General features: G+C 38.6%; 2 protein-coding genes across 4 annotated transcripts; one reads left to right on the top strand and one right to left on the bottom strand.

Annotated features, from left to right (window-relative positions):
• Window positions 1-443: 443 nt before the first annotated feature.
• LOC125241804 (potassium/sodium hyperpolarization-activated cyclic nucleotide-gated channel 4-like) lies at window positions 444-6236 on the bottom strand. 3 transcript variants are annotated; one of them, XM_048150447.1, is made up of 5 exons: window positions 5969-6236; window positions 5028-5086; window positions 1698-2799; window positions 1032-1199; window positions 444-828 (listed from the first exon to the last, which is right to left on the bottom strand). In XM_048150447.1, the coding sequence occupies exons 3-5, from the start codon at window positions 2583-2585 to the stop codon at window positions 634-636; spliced, it is 1251 nt and encodes a 416-aa protein (XP_048006404.1). In that variant the 5' UTR covers window positions 2586-2799; window positions 5028-5086; window positions 5969-6236; the 3' UTR covers window positions 444-633. The 3 variants fall into 3 exon arrangements, with proteins under 3 accessions (XP_048006404.1, XP_048006403.1, XP_048006402.1); XM_048150446.1 differs by lacking the exon at window positions 5028-5086 and having other exon boundaries at window positions 444-843; XM_048150445.1 differs by lacking the exon at window positions 5028-5086.
• Window positions 6237-6338: 102 nt separating this feature from the next.
• On the top strand, window positions 6339-8955 carry LOC125241220. Its single transcript, XM_048149585.1, has 2 exons — window positions 6339-6533; window positions 6937-8955. Exons 1-2 carry the CDS (start codon window positions 6401-6403, stop codon window positions 7347-7349), a joined length of 546 nt encoding a protein of 181 aa, XP_048005542.1. The 5' UTR covers window positions 6339-6400; the 3' UTR covers window positions 7350-8955.
• The last annotated feature ends 9088 nt before the right edge of the window (window positions 8956-18043 follow it).

The raw sequence follows: 18043 nt of genomic DNA, 5'->3' as shown, positions 1-18043 counted from the left end.
TGTCGTCATGTATGGATCAGAGTGTTGGGCCCTAAAGGTGACGGATGAAAAGAGATTGCACGTAGCAGAGATGAGAATGTTAAGATGGATGTGTGGCGTGACAAGAATGGATAAAATAAAGAATGAGTATATCAGAGGAAGCCTGAAAGTAGCACCGATTGTTGAAAAAGTAAGAGCGAATCGACTAGCATGGTATGGACATGTAATGCGGAGGGATGAAAGGCATGTGACGAGAAAGGTATTACGAATGAATGTGGAAGGTGGTGGAAGTAACGGGAGGGGAAAACCGAAGAAGAGGTGGATGGACTGTGTGAGACATGATATGGAACTAAAACAAGTTAATGATGAGATGACGAGTGACAGAGATGTATGGAAGAGAAAGACATGCTGCGCCGACCCCAAGTGACTGGGATAAGGGCAAGAGAATGATGAAACATCTAAAACTTAAAAACATAGTAATAAATTTAAGTAACAAAATGAAAACTAGATAAGTACCGGATACGTTCTAATTGATACGGGTTTCTTAGGTCTGGTTATCTGACCCGGTGATGGCTACCGGTTACGTTTCCGGATTGATACGGGATACGGGTTTCCTTGGCATGGTTTTTTTGACCCGGTGATGGCTACTACAGGTTACGTTTCCGGATTAATACGGGTTTCGTCGGCTTGGTTATCTGGCCCGGTTATTGTTTCCGGATTGGTACGGGATTCTTCGGTCTGGTTATCTGACCCAGTGTTGGCTAAAATGGACGCCATGCGCAACGTACAGAAGAGGTCTGGGTACGCTATCACCATTTCACTAAAACTTATTTTATCCAGCACCAAAATCTGAAATCAAAGGGCCTAGGAAGTCTATGAAATAGCTAAGTATTTTTCCCTGAACTCTTGTTATTAAGCTTGTCCCGTATAGTCACACACACAGACATTTCAAACCCTAAAATAAAAGTAGGGTTTCCCCAAACCTATCAACGCGGAAACAAATCGCTCGATCGGTTTGGGAAGACCGTTAAAATAGAGGTAGGTACACCAACCGTGCTAGGAGTAATGGAAATAACGGTATTCGTCGGCATTCGATCGCTGACCAGCGCCGTCTCTCCAAAGTAATCGCCATCCATGAGGTGACCAGTCTCTTGCTGCTTAGAATACACTGCCAGGACTCCTACTTCGATTATCGATAGTCCGTCGTGCAAGCTCTGTGTCTGCAAGAGAAGTTATACTTGACAGAAAACCAGCAACAAAATAGTAGATTGTGTAATAAAGGAGCAAAATCAGATACAACGTGGACGTACATTGAATTCTGATCGAATCAAAGTACCTATTCTATAATCTAATCTCGAGCGTAGCGGGTTGCGGAAATAATTTTGCTACCATGTGGGTTTTTACTAGATAGATTATTTATGCAAAAACAAATAAGTACCTAATAATTGTACAAACATGTGTCATTCAATAGAAAAGGGTCACTTTGCTCCATCAGAGTAGGGAAGAAAAGCGCCACTTTTCTCCCTCCTAGTAGGTAATGGTGATGTGAAAAAGTAGATTCAACATGGTTTAGTTATAAACGATGGAATTAATGATCGGCTACGTACGATATTATTGCTGGACAACAGTGATGGGCTGTATTGTATATAACATATATGAAAGCCTGTGTATATGTAAAATATAAGGGTAAGGGTAGTATAATGTAGGCAGGTACTTACACTACACACTAAATCATTACTCAAAAATATCTCTGGTTGTAACAGATTCACAATTCTAGTAATAACTTCTGTTGGCCATCCCGAAAAAGGGGGAATTTTCGCAACATACTTCGAATAACAGCTCATTTTGATCTCTGTGACCAATTCAGGTGGTAACGATTTATACAGACAGTTTTTCTTCTCTAAAATGTTCAAATTTGACATCTTGTAATCATAATACTTGACAACTTTGTCGTGAAGAGCATCAGAGAGCCGCCTTATCCGTAAAACATTGAAAGTCTGCGATCGCGCCACATGTATTCGATCGTTCAGAGAATTCTCTCTTGTTACGCAGTTGTACAAAACAATGCCAGCCCAGAGATGAAACGTACAGGCCACCCAGTAACTTATTAAAGTTATAATACGATCGGAGGTCTCCTCGACAGGGATAATCCCAAAGCCAAAGAGAAAAAAATGCTTTATCACTCTAGAGAACCTCACGAAGTAAAATGTGAAATCATCTTCCATCCACCCAGATCGGTACTTCGCATCAATAATCTTTCCACTAATAGTGTTTACATTCAATGTTCCTGTTAAGATTCCCATAATCACGGCATAAACATTAGAAAACGATACTATTTTATATGTCACCACGATTCCGACAACAATTATTCTGATGAACTTGAAGGTGACAGTCCTTGCGAATGTGCCGCGATCTTTTGCCCAGTATTTGGATGCTTGGAACAGTCTTGTTATATGAACCATACTTATAATCCTCAGTGTACAGATGAATAAGTTAGCCTTGGCTGTTGGCTGAGTTATCTGCTTTCCTAGTCTAAGGAACATGAGGCATTGAAGTGGGATCGCTGTCATAGCATGGATAAATGCCTTAGTCGAAAGATAGTGCATTAATATATCGTGAGAATGCAAAATGACTTTTCTAGTTCTTTTGACGACGTAACCAGTTTTTGCGTTGATATAAAGGTCCAGAATAAATACAAGGTCTATGACGACCAAGAAATAATGGGATATTATATGGGGCGTATGTATAATATCTGTGCTGATGTGGAAAGCTATTATGCGCGTGAGAAGCAGATGGAGAATCAGACAGTCCCAGAAGTTTCTGAAGAAAAATAATCATCATAGTCAGGTGAAAAGCTGTTCCAATATAGCACTTCATTAGAACTGCTAAGAAGTTTCAATCAAAATGTATCTACTTAAAAATATAGATGTACTCGTACTAATTTGCCTTCACATACGCTAGTTTTCGTCGACATACGAAATAGCAAATTATTTTTCACTTAATAGGCAACTGGAATAACCCTACTTTGCTGATTAAAAAAAAAGCGACATTCAAATGACTATACACAAATGTCATTTTCCCCTCACTAGCTCGGAAACACGTGTTTAGTCCTTCAATACCATCGGGTAAAAACGCATTTTATCCACTAGTGGGTAAAGTAATTTGGCCTTGAATAAAGTCAAATTAACTGCTTTAAAATTGATAAAAGTAGGTGAATCTAGTAATAAAGACGATTTACCACCTGTGGAACTACTGGAAGAAGTGTTAAACGCATTTTTTGCGTTGTAGTTTCCTCGTTATAATGAGGGGAAAAGTTTTGTGTTACACTCGGGTGCAAATGTATTTTACTTCTCGTGTGTTAAAAAACTCGCAAGTTCAGGATTCTTTCACTTGCTCGTTTTTCAATTCCACACTCGGCGTTAAAATACAACTTTGCCCCCTTGTATAACAAATAACTATTATGCGTTCGGGGCCTAATACAGGTTCAATATAATTGAATTATTATATTCTATTTCACTTCATGATCAAAAAGTAAGTGACTATAAACTTCAAATGAAGTTATTTAGATTTCACGACATTTGAGTATTCTAAGTAGGTAATAGTAGTAGGAGTAATAAGTAGTAGAATCTTTCGTTTCCTCAGGGCTCAAATTAGTCACTCGATGCAAATATCAACTATGTTCTCTTGTTGCACAAATAACTATAGGTATATTTTTATAATATATGTTATTATGCTACTACCAAAATATCATTCTAAGACTAGGGATTGTAATTCTTACTCTACATTATTTAAGTACCTATGTATTCATTATACTGTACGTAGCATAGCTGGGCATTAACTCGTTAATCCGTTAATCGTTAATTAACGAAGTTAACATTTCGATTAACGGATTAACTTTTAAGTTAACTTTAAAAAATGTTAACGGATTCGTTAACTTCCGTTAAATTTCATAGAGTCCGTTAATCGTTAATACAGCACCCCAAGCGGCTCGCTGCGCCGCGAAAACCACGTTCTTACTGCTACTGTAAAAGCCCGTAGTACGGCAAAACCTAGGTTTTATCGGTAAAAGCAGATCCGTCGGTTATAAACAGTCTAAAGACCAATTGGCGACTTTGGATCACTTATAAATTCGAGATCTTCTAAATCTTATTAGGCGTGCTAGATCGATCACTAACCTGGGAATAGAGTGCAATCATCAGGCATGACAGACAAATCGCGCAACCGACGCATCAAGTTAGAGTCCGGCGCGGGCCTTAGTGACCGGCCACACCAGAGCGTCGCGTGTTTCGGGGCGCGCAACGGGCGTCCGCGCCACGCCGCTTCAGTGTAATTCAAAAAACGCCTCCTCAGTACATTTTGTATAGGAAAGACGTAAGACGCGCCCCAGGTGGCGTGGCGGCGGCGGGGCGCGCGCCGCGCCGCTTGGCGGCGCGCCTTACGTCCTTCCTATACAAAATGTACTGAGGAGACGCTTTTTGAATTACACTCAGGTGGCGTGGCGCGGACGCCCTTTGCGCGCCCCGAGACACGCGACGCATAAGTGGGAACGCTGCCTTAGATTACTCTACCAAGTTACCTATCGTGACCCACAGCATCGAGTTGTCATTTCAAATCTCAATCTGAAGAACTGACACACCACGATCGCGACCGCATGAATGACCCAATAATTACCAATCCGAAGTAAAACCTACGATTTAGCCAACCAACGGCGGTAAAAGCCCGAAGAGACCGTAATTATTACATTTCGGTTTTTTACCGATTGGCGTCACAGGTTTTAATGGTTTTTGGTGGATACTTAGTAAATAGAAATACATAATACCTACAGTGGAGTCCTATTTTTATGACGTGTTAACGGATTATCGATTAACTTTAACTTCCGTTAAATCTACCGAAATGTATCGCTTTAACGATTAACGAAGTTAACTTTTTAAGTAACGGATTAACGATTATCGAAGTTAACTATTTGATTAACGGTGCCCAGCTATGGTACGTAGTTAGTCCATGAGGAAAGCCTGCATTTTAAACTAGGTTCCAAAGAAATTTCTTACCGTAATGAGGCGGCACACTCAAAGGTTATGACAGATGGCGCCACCTTATTAGTCCATTGCTAGATGGAAAAGAGCGAGAAGATTTTTTTTTTGTCTCAATGGCCCCTGTACACACATGGCCAACGGTTCCACCAGCCCTTTGTGAAACCCCTTGGCCAAGATAAGAGCCGCTGTTTACACATTGGCGAACCAATCACTTGGCATTGGCTCTTCATGAAAGATGGACGTGGAATGAAAAAATCTAGGAAATTCTTGGTCATAGACGTTGTCAGAAAAAAAATATTAAAAAATAATAACCCCGTAGTAAAATTAAATTATTTGCAATATTAACAATTTTTTGAATATTCTGATAAGAACATTTATCTTTTTTAGGAAATACATTAAACATTTGCAAGGTTATTTTATTTCCTAAAATCTACACTATTATTGGCATAGATAAACTTATTATTTTCGTAAATATATCACTACTGTCCTCTCTGACGGCTGACGACCAACTGAATAAGCGCCAACGTGTAAACGCAGTTGGCCATTGGCGCCAAGATCCTTTGATGTGTGGACAAAAAACCGACACGAATCGGTTGGCCGGCAAGCGCAAGCGCCAACTGCCAACTTACGGCCAAGTAGCCCTCTACACACATGGCCAAGGGGGTTGGTGGAACTGTTGGCCATGTGTGTACAGCGGCCATAACACATATAAATGACATTGGCCTGCCTATGCACTTGCACAGGCGCCGCCTGGTGGGATAAAATGTCAGTGTGCCTCCTCATTAAGACACCCTGTATATTTTTATAGTGTAAGTAAAAGGTAAAACTTTTATATTTTATGCATTAAATTATTTGATTATAAATATAAAAGTATATTAAATCAATTACGTTAAGTTAATTATAATAATAAACAAGTAAAAAACCTACCTAACTAGTATCTTATTTAAATAAATTACCTGAATTTACTGAAAGGATGAATACTGGTATGCTCATGTTGAAACTGAGCAGCTCTTGCCATCAGCATTGCGTACGAACTCATATAGTATTGTTTTGATCTGATGTCTTCATAGTCTAGCAAAAATAAATCATGCCACCACCTGCGAAATTGTCCATAAAGTCCTCCTTCACGTATACGCAAATAAATAACATCGTTTTCAATCGAAGCTGGCCTGTTGGACCCGCGGCGTTGATTATTTCTATATCTAAACATTGATTGAAATTACAATTTTTGACTTTGCCGCTTGACAGCAAAACCAAGTTAGCGCTGTGCGGGTGGCGAAATGTGGCACTACAGACGCCATCTTGTCAACAAACTGTCAAGGCGGCCATAGGACATAGATGTCCGTTGTGTATTTTTGTGTCGATTTTAATCATAAATAACCACCAAAATGCCGAAAAATATTACTAGTGAAGTGCGTGAGATAATATTGAAAGTGAAAGAGTTTATGGACGAAGAAAAACGTATGCAAGTGCCGATAATTCCGCTGAGTAAAGTCTATGTGCGGGTCTCTGCCGCTACAGGTTAGTGTTGCCATACGAGTATTTCTTAATCCCCGTAATATAAAAATATTGACAAAAATAATTTGTGCGGAAAAAAAGATTCGCGAATTGCGGAAAAAAAGATGTTATCTTTCCGCACAGACAGGTGATAGAATATTTCTCAATGCGCACTGAATTTAACTCATTAATTACTAATGTAATGTTTGTCTGCAGGTTTAGGTCTTAGTTTTTTGCGCCATTCTGATCGCCTAATCGCCTAACCGCAAGGTCTTCCCAACGCTCAGATGAGAACAAATTTGATAGAAATTGACCCACTAAAATTTCGACGTTCTATGCTATCAGATCAGCCTAGCAAACACGCTGCATATGGAGTCAGCTTTCATTGACTCTAATAACTTTTATATTATACTATTTTTGTTTTCAGGTGTTTCAGAACGTACCGTACTTAACATAGTAAAGGAAGCGCGCCTGGTAGAACAAGGCCTTCTAGACCCCGAAACGTTAAAGAAAACACCCAAAAAACGCGTTCGCACTAAAGGCAAAATTGAAGTTGACGAATATGACTTACAAGTCATAAGACGCAAAATCCACGAGTTCTATGCTTTTAAAAAGGAAGTGCCAACTATTAACAAACTGTTACAAATCTTAAAAGAAGAAATTAATTTCAAAGGGTCACGAGAGACGCTACGTAAAATCCTTCGCAAAAACGGATTTCAGTTCAGAAAAACGAAAAATAATAAGGAGAAGGAGCCAGTACCTGAACCGACGTCGTCAGTGCCTCCAATGGTTCCACCTTACATTCACACTATGTTTAGTCATAAAAATATTCAGTCGTAAGTTAGGTAAGAAAATCTCGAATATAGTGATAAAGGCAGTTGCGCTGGCAACATTGATCTGACAGGCGGCCGCTACACTGCCACCCGTCTACTCTGTAACTTTGTCATCCATGTTTGGAACTGCATAATCTTTATTGTTGGTTATAACGTATGAATTCTGTATAAAGACGATTAAGAAGTATCGAATAGTAAAGTAGTTGTATCTATGTCCTATGCAGCACTCTTTAGAAACTTGAATGGCAACTAGAAATTGTATTTTTATGTGTAGGAAGTTAAGAGTAAGATCGCCATTGTAATATTAGTAATCTTTGTAAAGCTTGTGAATAGGCTTTAAAGGTTTTATTGTACTGTTAAAATTTAATGGTAAATGGTTGAAACTTTTGCAAGTTATTTGACAAAGCATAGGACTAAATGTATATAAATGAATTAGGTTTCGTATGATCTTGCATTACATAAAAGTAGGTCCATAGTTACAATGAAATTTGAGACAAATCTGTAATTCAAGTTATTTGTCTAGTTACTGAATTTGTAAAACGATACATGGGACAAAATATTGAAGCTAATTATGAATTGTTTTTGCTAGTGACGGCAGATTTGTGAAATAAATAATACACTACCAGCGAACGCTGGCTACTTGCATAAGTCAAGGATGTGTTTTTCCGCTTTATAGGGAAAAGTGCCTAATGAACTAAGAATCATGATTTAGTATTGCTGTGAAGAGAACATGTTAACTACGAATAGCAATAAAATTTAGCTTTAAATTTTGGCGAAGCGAATTAACTTATATGAGTTGTTATTGCAATAATCTGTGTGTGTGAACATAATGTGCTTGCAAATCAGCGTAGCGAATGAAATAAAAACTTTAACTCTGCAAAGTGGTGGAACTATGGCCTGGGGGCTATGTCCGGGCCAAAGTGTGGGCCACATCTGGCCTGAAAAAGGATTATATTTGGCACTTCACAGGTCTTTCAAAATAGTATGTTATACGGTCATTACTGTAGTAAAAATGCATATTTGTTGTAAATCAATCCCTCTAAATTTCATTCAAATTTTGGCCCCGAATGAAAAAATTATGCTCACCACAACATATTGAGTCCAGTCCTGTCAGTGAGGAATCAATGGTAGATGTTATTACAGATGTGCGAAAAGATTTGCCTTCGTATTGTTACAGAAACCTATGAACATGTCATGCTATTACAGTCTGAGTACAAGATGTAATATTAACATTTCCGGAAAAATACCAAGGAAACCCTTTTCGCACTAAATCTGTAATATCATAATCAAAAGAAACATTCTATATTATGAATCATGGATACGGGAACTATAAAGGCTGCTATCCTAGACAACCTGAACTGACCTTCTGTATCTCACCCCCTCTAATATATCAGTATGAGTGAGATGCATGCACGCACTATTGAATAAGTCAGTCTCAAGCTTGTGGTAAAAGTACACTGTTCATAATGTTTAACTTGAAATATTTGTGTTATAGTGAATTTTACATTTTCTCAAACATGCAATGAAATATTGTCTTTATGTTCCTTAAAATGGGCTGGGAAGTATCGCTTTTTGGGCGCAACAACTCGAGAGGACTGTAAAAGGATTTCATATTATTTTTTAGGCCTAGGCCTGCAAAGTAACTTTTTTTATAAAATATTGTCCTTTAGAGCATTTTTTTTTAATTTCATTGTATGTTTGAGAAAAGCACTATACATGCCTCGGCGTGAAAACGGATTCCCGGCCTCGTATCCCTATCCGGCCTCGCTGGCACGCTCGCTCGGCCGTATATACCCACTTGGCCGGAAATCCTCATTTTCCCGGCCTCTGATGTAATGTACTATTCATGTCTCATGTCATGTTGAAGTCTTTATTTAAAAGAAATAATGAAAATTATTTTACGAAGTGGGGTAGCTTTGCTCAATTATAGAAAAAAATGACAACTTTTTCCAGTAGAAAGCAGTATAATATTTGCCCATGATCTGATTTAGTACTTATTAGCAAGTCTAGTTACACAAAAACTATACCTAAAAATCATGGTAAAAATATTGTTAATATTTAAAAATGTAAACTGCATTTTTCAGAGAGCACACAATGTCACAGTTTCGTTTTCTTTCAACCCCTTATATGTCAAGAGTGGCACTGAAGCTTAAGTAGTTTCATGTGCTCTACCTACCCCTTTTTGGGATACAGGCGTGATCGTATGTATTGTATGTATGCATTATTCTATTTTTATTTCATAACTGTTTTATAACTCTTAAGATATATACACACAATATTTTTTTACAGTGCCTATGGCGTTACTTTACCTCTCTAGTATTAAAACCAGTTCTTTGTAGTGGAAACTGTTAAGGGCCATTGGTACTGCAAAACCATGTACAATACACGTGCGAATAATTCATTCTCGACGAATAGATTTAAAAGCCTCACTTCTGTCGTTTTTCAAAGTTCGATTTTTAAAGTAGCATAATAGTACATTTCGATACAAGTGCGTAAAAGAGGAAGTTCGAAACGAGTGGCGATAAATTAAAACACGACCGAAGGGAGTGTTTTAAATCGACACGAGTTACGAATTTCCTTTTCGCACGTGTATCGAACGACGTTTTTCAGTACAGATGGCTCTCCGAAGTTTCGACCTGGCATATAATGAACCACTTCTCACACTAGTGCGTAAAAAAAAAACACCATCTGTACTGAAATAATTATTTAGACATCCACAGTATTTTATACATACATTATACCGGCATGTATATTATTTGATGTTTCATCTTTATATTTCTTCCACTGGTCCATTTTTTTTTTTCAAAGTTGTCCACCCCACTTTTTTTTTGGATTTGGAATTTTTTCGAGCTCATTCAATCCTAATAGGAGAAAAAAGTGTCCCTAGGTTTTTTCCCATTCCGTTACCATTTTTTCATACATTTTGTATGGCGGCAACGGAATGGAAGGTTTGAAAATTGTATGTATGGAAATCTTAGGACATTTCTTTTTCTCTTATCAGGATCGATAGACCTCGCGATTCTGAGTAAAAATCGCGTAAAAAATACCCATGATACAAAAAAGTGGTTGGACATTTTGAAAAAAAAGGCCCAACTGACCCAAGAGTGTCGAAAGCTTTACATAAGTCCGTGGCTGTACTTGAATTTTATTTGCATGAATTTAAGGTCTAACAATGAAATTAGTTGCATTAACTCCCAATTTTCTGTAAGTATTAAGGATTCTAATGAAATAATAGTAAGAAGATGAAAGGGACACAGCTAAGAAGGATTATTATGTATTTCTTTTCAATGTAACTTTTAGGGTGAGCTCCCACGGGCGACAAGGTTGCTCGGCGACTTACGTATTTGTATGAAAAGTTGCGTCGCTTCGTGCGCGCACTTTCATACTAGCCCATAGACCGATGATGTGAGCGACAAAAAAGTCGCTGCCAAAAGTTGCCCGTGTGTGCGCTCTCTCCGATGTAGTGCTAATATTTGCCTTCGTGTTTTCACGGAAATTCACGAACGTCTCTTGCCATATCAGTCAAGCTCAGACAAGTACTAAGGCACTGGTCCCACCGCGAGCTAGTAAGCTATGAGCTATAAGCACTCCCGTGCAAATAAAAGAGACACGGCGATATTGATAGCTCACCGCTGGGCGAGTAACTATAAACATCGCCGTGTTTCTTTTATTTACACGGGAGTGATTATCTTTTGTTCGTTTTTATAGCCGATAGCTCATAGCTTACTAGCTCGCGGTGGGACCAGTACCTAACGCTGACCGAGCTAGCATGACAAATTTTATACGAACGATTCCGAGAAAATAAGATGGTAAATCATTATACACTATCCCTCCTATTCATAAACGTTCACTAGAGTTATCAAACCGATAAAGTTCGTTTGTCCCTTTCTAACACACCAATACGTCGGAAAGGGACAAACGAACTTTATCGGCTTGGTAACTTTATTGAACGTTTTTATATAAGGGGGTTAATCTGTACACTGTAGCCTTTGAGCTTCATCTTGAATTAAAGATTAGCATTATAAATCAGAATATATTACTGTCTTCTTTGTCTAAGTGTAAAGCTGAGTTTACACCTGCAAGATATTGCTGCAAGTTTTAAAACAGGGGTATATGCAAGAAAGAGATGCAGATATTTGCCACTCACTCTTACCCAAAACTTGCAGCAATGACTTGCTGGTGTAAACTCAGCTTAAGGCCGGAGTGGACGTTCAGTCGGCGGGGCGGGTTCGCCTGCGTGCACCCCATGCGTCGACTCAGGACACATGTATGAGCTTCAATTGTTTGACATGCACGCCGCACGCCCCGCCCCACTGCACGCTCAATATGAGCGTGCACTCAGCCCTACACTAATAGACAGCCGTGTTCACAGAGTAAGGCCGGCAACAGACAGTCTTAAATTTCATAATCTTATGAAATCAAATCGAGTGCACGGATTTCCATACAATTTCGCAACTGTCCACACACAGTCTTATTTTTTAAGATTATGAAATTTTTCAGATTGATCTGACAGATTGCGAATTATCCGAATTTTAAGAATGTGTGTGGCAAGGCAGTCGATCTGAAGATTATGAAATTTAAGGCCGGCAACAGACAGTCTTAAATTTCATAATCTTAAAAAATCATAATCTTATGAAATCAGATCGAGTGCACGGATTCCCATACAATTTCGCAACTGTTCACACACAGTCTTATTTTTTAATTATGATTATGGGATAATTATGATGAATTATGATTTTTTTCAGATTGATCTGACAGATTGCGAACAATTTGAATTTTAAGAATGTGTGTGGCAAGGCAGTCAATCTTATTTTATAAGATTATGATTTTTTAAGATTATGAAAATTAAGACTGTCTGTTGCCGGCCTAACGGCTCAGCCACGACAATGGTCTAAGCGCGACAGCGGCGAGCGGCGGCCATACATTGGAGCGAGACACAGCGATGGGACTTTTCATTCGCACGTATGGATGCCGCTCACCGCTGTCGCGCTTAGACCAATGTCGTGGCTGGGCCATAAGACTGTCTGTTGCCGGCCTAACTATAGCTATTATCTTAAATCTATGGCCGTGTCTCCATCACTCAGCTGCATAATATACAATGTAAATGTAAATCTAGGTTAACTTAAAAGTAGGTTATTATATTTTAGATAATTGTACATTTAAATTCCATGGAAAATAGTGATTAAACTAGTTTGAACCATGAATTTTGCCGTTTTTATTACACCATTTTCATAAAAACGCTCAAGATTGCTTATTACTTTTAGGGTGCGCGCCCACGGGCGGCAAAGTTGCTCGGCGACTTACGTATTTGTATGAAAAGCTGCATCGCTTCGTGAGCGCACTTCAAAGTTTTAGGGCCACTTGCACTGCCCGCTTAACTCAAAAGTTTAGTGGGCTGTCAACTGGTGGAAAGAAAAAACAAGACACGTAGGGCGCCTCGAAAGACTGTGTGTGGGACTGCAGAGGCGGTTAATTCTGGTCTACGGGTCGCAACACCGAGTAGGCCGCTGTATGTGTCTCGCCTGCACTACTCCGCCGTGGCAGACGAGGTGGTGGACTACGTTCGCCGGAAGACTGGCTACACGCTGAGGGTGCAACAGCTGCAGTCGCGTCACTACGTGCACTTCAGCTCGTTCGTTGTGCGCGTGCCGCGGCCTCTGCAGGACACCATCGCGAGCGCAGACTTCTGGCCGAAAGGTGTGGTTTTTCGGCGGTTCCGGGGCAACCTGCCGAATCCTACACCGGGGCAAACGACGCAACGGAGCCACGCTGTTACGTCATCGCCTAAATCAATTGTTTAGTTGTAAACTTTTATTGTTTGTTTTTCTTCATGTTCTTATTTACTTACTGTTTTTTTTATTATTTAAGTTTCATGACGCATTGGATTTATCTGTAATGTCATTGAAATATGTTTTAAAATAAATAAATAAATAAACTGTCAAATTCCATATAAAATGATGGGTTAACCTCGGGTTAACAATCCATTTTCGGTAGTGCAAGTGACCCTTAGTGTAGCTTTTGTTTGAGAACGTCACATCAAACATCATCATATCATCAGCCCTTTAAGCTAGGAACATACTACGCGGACGTCCGCCGTGATTTACGACGGACGTCCGCGTAGTATGTTCCTAGCTTTATCGCCCACTGCTAAGCCACAGTATAATAAAGAGTACTATCGTACAGTATGGCCACTCCCGCTCCCCGCTTAAAGTGCCGCCCACGCCCTCTCGGTTACCTGACAGTTACCGCCTGTCAAAAACGCGAACAGTCGACCTGTCATATCTCACTCATACAAGCATGGTACGCGTTCACTTACACGAGCTTAGACTGTGTGCTAGGAACGCGCCTCTTTCATATATTTAATCGCCAGTGTCCGAGGTGTGGCTAAGCATAGGCCTCTCTTCTAGTACGCCACTTGTCCTGAGCTAGTGTCATCCAGTTGTGACCCGCAATTTTTGTGCGTATGGCGGCGCCATTCCGTTGGTAAATATGGATATCAAAGAAAAAACATGTTGCAATTTAATATTTTATTTATTACACAGTTTTATTTTTCCAATAATTCTGGTCGTCAAATTATCTTGTCAACGTGTATTTGACGCTCAAAATTATTGACATTTTATTGCTATATTTGAGCAATTCCCGTTAAGTTTGTAACTTTGTACATTTGGATCACGTCTCCGATTTTGATAAAAATTGGTAGGCTGATAGAGTCCATGATGATGAGCAAGATTCACTAGGTTTCCCAAAATGTTCTAGGTTGATTGTATGAAACTTTCCTTTAGTATTACCGAAAATGTATAGAAATCTGGTAACAAAGAAGGAAGGTTCCATACAAACTACATAGGACATTTTGGGAAACCTAGTGGATCTTGCTCAGCATCATGGACTCTATCAGCCTACCAATTTTTATCAAAATTGGAGACGTGATCCAAATGTACAAACTTAACGGGAATTGCTCATTTTTGACTCAAGAAAATTAGTACCTATTACATGGTGTCCATGGAATTAAAAAAAGAGGAGACTAAGATCCTCACCAAGATAATGTCTCCTTGACCTCCTGCAGACGTATTTAACCAAAAGACTTGCGTCTTTTGAGCGTTGGCGTTTAGTGGAAAATGCAGTTTACTAGGAGACACACTAGTATGAGATGTTTCTAAAAAAAAACATGATTAAGCTTATAAACAAATGAAGTAAAGCATAAGCAGTGTCAATATGGCCAAGTAAATGCCACGCCACTGTAGGTAGGTATTGAATGTGAGAAGAGACGACCTACGGTTCTACGCGTGTGAAATCACCTTTACAAGTGCCAAGTAAATGCCACGCCACTGTAGGTAGGTATTGAATGTGAGACGAGACGACCTACGGTTCTACGCGTGTGAAACCACCTTTACAAGTGAAGGCGTTGTAGTTCTAAAGGTCTACACACGATCCCCCAACCCCCCAATAGAAATAACAAACATTTGCGACTTTCCAACTCAGAGGGGTCCTATGCTTATGTACAGTGTGCTGTGAAATTGCATGGAGAAATTATGAATTTATTGATAAATTCGCCATGCACTTTTACAGGTCACTGTACCACCAGGAAAAGAAGCAATTTCCAAGGAGAGCTGGGGGTTACCATGACGTGCTAAAGCCGTTCAGTTTAGGTTGAGAGAGAGGGACGGAGCTATGTAACTGCTATAGCTGTGTCCCTTTCTCTCAACCTAAACTGAACGTCTTTAGTACGTCATGGTAACCCCCCTGTTGTTTTAAGCTCACATATTGATCGTCAACTATTTCACATTTTATTGAGATACTATTAGGGCATTTAGGGCCCTTGCCCCTGTATGTCCAACATTATGTATCAGTAATATTGTCTTCGGTTACCGCGATAGTTACTCATGAAATAAAACTATGGAAATATATGGATATATATGGGGTATGATACGCGATTTAATCCGTTTCCATAGTTTTATTTCATGATTATGTATCAGTGTCAGAAAAAAATATGTATTACTTTTGACAAATGTCATATAATTATTTTTAGAACAGAACATCGACAAGGTGAATTTTGGCAAAAATACTGATTTACTTGGACATCGTAGGTACTACATGTCAGTCTACACTTAAAACTACAAAATAGGTCTACACTTTAACTCGGGCAGTTGGTAGGAATTTAAGAAACTTAGATAGGTGGCAAACAAGCACACTAGTAGCGTTGAAAATGACATGAAAAATACATGTATTTTACATGTCAAATAATGTCATTCAGTTCATTTTCAACGCTACATACTAAGCAATCACCGCCGTTCATGGAAACCCAAAATAAAAGAACGGTTGGAAGTGCGTTGCCACCATTTAAGATGGAATTACGCTCTTTATGACATTAAGTATATATAAGTGTAATATGAAGTCGCTAGGGAGAAAGGACTGTGAAGGCTAGTTTCCTACTAGTCAAATCAGCTTCTTTTTCAGAACTGTCAAAACGATTTGCTACTATGGGATTACTATGAAATACTGAGGAGTGACGAATTCATTTGCTTTATATCTTTCTCTTTGACTTATTAAAAAAAATATGTTTAAACATAACTACCGTCCATATTTTTCTTCTAATTATGTGGTACTTTATTTCGTGCACTGTATAAAATATTTTATATTAAATATAGGAAACTAGCCTATTCTAATACTTTGACCTTTAAAATAAAATATAGTTTTCTTATTCGCAACATTACTGGCTAGACTAGACCGAAGATAGGTAAATAAATAAACATAAGATTATTACATATTTTTAAATTAAAGGAAAAATGTAAAAACTCACACCTCCGGCAGGACTCAAACCTGCGACCTCTGGCTTTGCCGGAGCTATAGCGCTCCCAACTGCGCCACGGAGGCCTGCTGGATGTGTGCGAATTTATCCATGCCTTCCCTCAATTCTTAAACGCCTTAGGGTGGCGTATAGATTATTAGTTCTTAAAAACCTGCCTTGCTAGTTTTGCTTACTCACATACCTCTGGTGTAAATGAAACAAGGCTTAAAATTCGGCGTTCTAGAAATCCACCAAACCATGAAATTCTTACAAACTGCCCGACATTAAATTGTACACCTAAAGTATCGAATTGACTAAAATCACGATATATATAAAATTAGTTTAACATATTATAATTTTCTCGGGCAAATTATTTTCTCTTAAGCTTACACAACAGCAACGTGAATTTTCTTAATTTTATTTAACGATTATCGATACATAACATTTATAACATTTTTAGCTCCATCTTAAAATTACGCATCACAAAACATTAACTACTTATTGAATAGTAAAATGCAACTTTTTAAATGTTTTTTTTTATCCTAATATAATAGTGAATTATTCTGCCTTTCTAGTGTTCTTTTCTTTTAAAATATAATGTACATTTCATACGTAGATAAGACATTTTGCGCAAATACAAAATTATTAAAAAACGGCCTCTCATATAATATCATACCTACAGCAGGGGCGGCTCACTCGGCGATTCTATCGCCGCGCTACAAGTACATGCGGGCGGCCGCGAGTTCGCGGCCTAATCAGGGGTGGCGCGCGTTCTCACGGAACGCACGTTCGCACTTTCTAATGTTACTTTACGGCGCGAGTTTTTTTTAAGGTTCATATGCGATGTCCGCGTGTGGAATGGCTAGTAATGCTTAGGTAAATAGATATCATGAAGAAAATAAATACCATAGGACACTTTACACAGATCTACTATTGATTAAGTTCCTCGAAAAGATTCAATAAGGCTTGTGATGTTAGAACTTAAACAAAAATATATAAATACTATAAATATACCTAGAAATTATCCAAGACTTGAATATAATAGTGTAACGTTTTATCTGAGTATTAATTCGTTTTAAGGCATAGGCAACCCTATCGCCGGGCGCCGCGCACGTGCGGCTCGTTTCTTTGTTAGAATTTTGTAGGTATTTAAAAAGGCGGCATGTCGTGAACATCAAAGCAGTGGGCCTTCTGTACTTGTACTATTATATATTCTGTGCCTACAGGTAAAGTAAAATAAAATATAATTTTTCTAGTCAAAATACCTAATATTAAATATACACTTATCCTTATTCCTTACTCCTGTTAAGACTGGCGTCCACTAGGCTCGCCGAATCGTATCTCAATAATTCGCCTTCTGCATTTACTATGAAACTAAATCCACTGGCGACGCGTCGAATCGATTTCACCGTTCATCGTTCATAGCAAATGTATAGAAGATTTTTTGCGATTCGATTCGGCGAGCCTAGTGGCCGCTAGCCTTAAAACTGTGTATAGAATAAGCTTTTATGGATTTTGATGCTTAAAATATAATTAAAGTAATAAAGAACAATATTTACATGTAGGCCAAGAAAATATTTAAAAATAAATTTAAATGTATCTATCGCAGTCTAATTGACTTACCAAAAAAAAACCGGATAGTCCCAAAATTGTCATCACTAAAAAGTTTATATTCTTCAAATACGATAAACATGAATTTTACTGATTTTTTTTTCAGATACTCTGATATCATGAATTTATTGCACGATTATTAAGTCAATTGTCAAGTCAATGGGCTAGTTTCCTACCAGTCAAATCAGCTTCTTTTTAAGAACTGTCAAAACGATTTGCTAATATGGAATTACTATGAAATACTGAGGAGTGACGTCACGGCCAATTCTTTGTCTTTGACTTATTAAATAGAAATTATGTTAAAA

This window comes from Leguminivora glycinivorella, chromosome Z (genome assembly GCF_023078275.1).
Source record: "Leguminivora glycinivorella isolate SPB_JAAS2020 chromosome Z, LegGlyc_1.1, whole genome shotgun sequence".
Classification (NCBI taxonomy): domain Eukaryota; kingdom Metazoa; phylum Arthropoda; class Insecta; order Lepidoptera; family Tortricidae; genus Leguminivora; species Leguminivora glycinivorella.
The sequence above is the reverse complement of the archived record's forward strand: the minus strand, read 5'-3'. Positions and strand labels throughout refer to the sequence as shown.

What these genes read in the sequence shown, in the direction of transcription:
- LOC125241804 (XM_048150445.1), bottom strand. Translation starts at nt 6,222, where the DNA reads ATGTTTAGATATAGAAATAATCAACGCCGCGGGTCCAACAGGCCAGCT. An exon ending in GTAATGATTTAGTGTGTAGT is followed by an intron (nt 1,200 to 1,697) that starts GTAAGTACCTGC and finishes CTTCTCTTGCAG; the next exon opens with ACACAGAGCTTGCACGACGG. An exon ending in TTTCCATTACTCCTAGCACG is followed by an intron (nt 829 to 1,031) that starts GTTGGTGTACCT and finishes CTTTGATTTCAG; the next exon opens with ATTTTGGTGCTGGATAAAAT.
- LOC125241220 (XM_048149585.1), top strand. Translation starts at nt 6,401, where the DNA reads ATGCCGAAAAATATTACTAGTGAAGTGCGTGAGATAATATTGAAAGTG. An exon ending in GCGGGTCTCTGCCGCTACAG is followed by an intron (nt 6,534 to 6,936) that starts GTTAGTGTTGCC and finishes TTTTGTTTTCAG; the next exon opens with GTGTTTCAGAACGTACCGTA.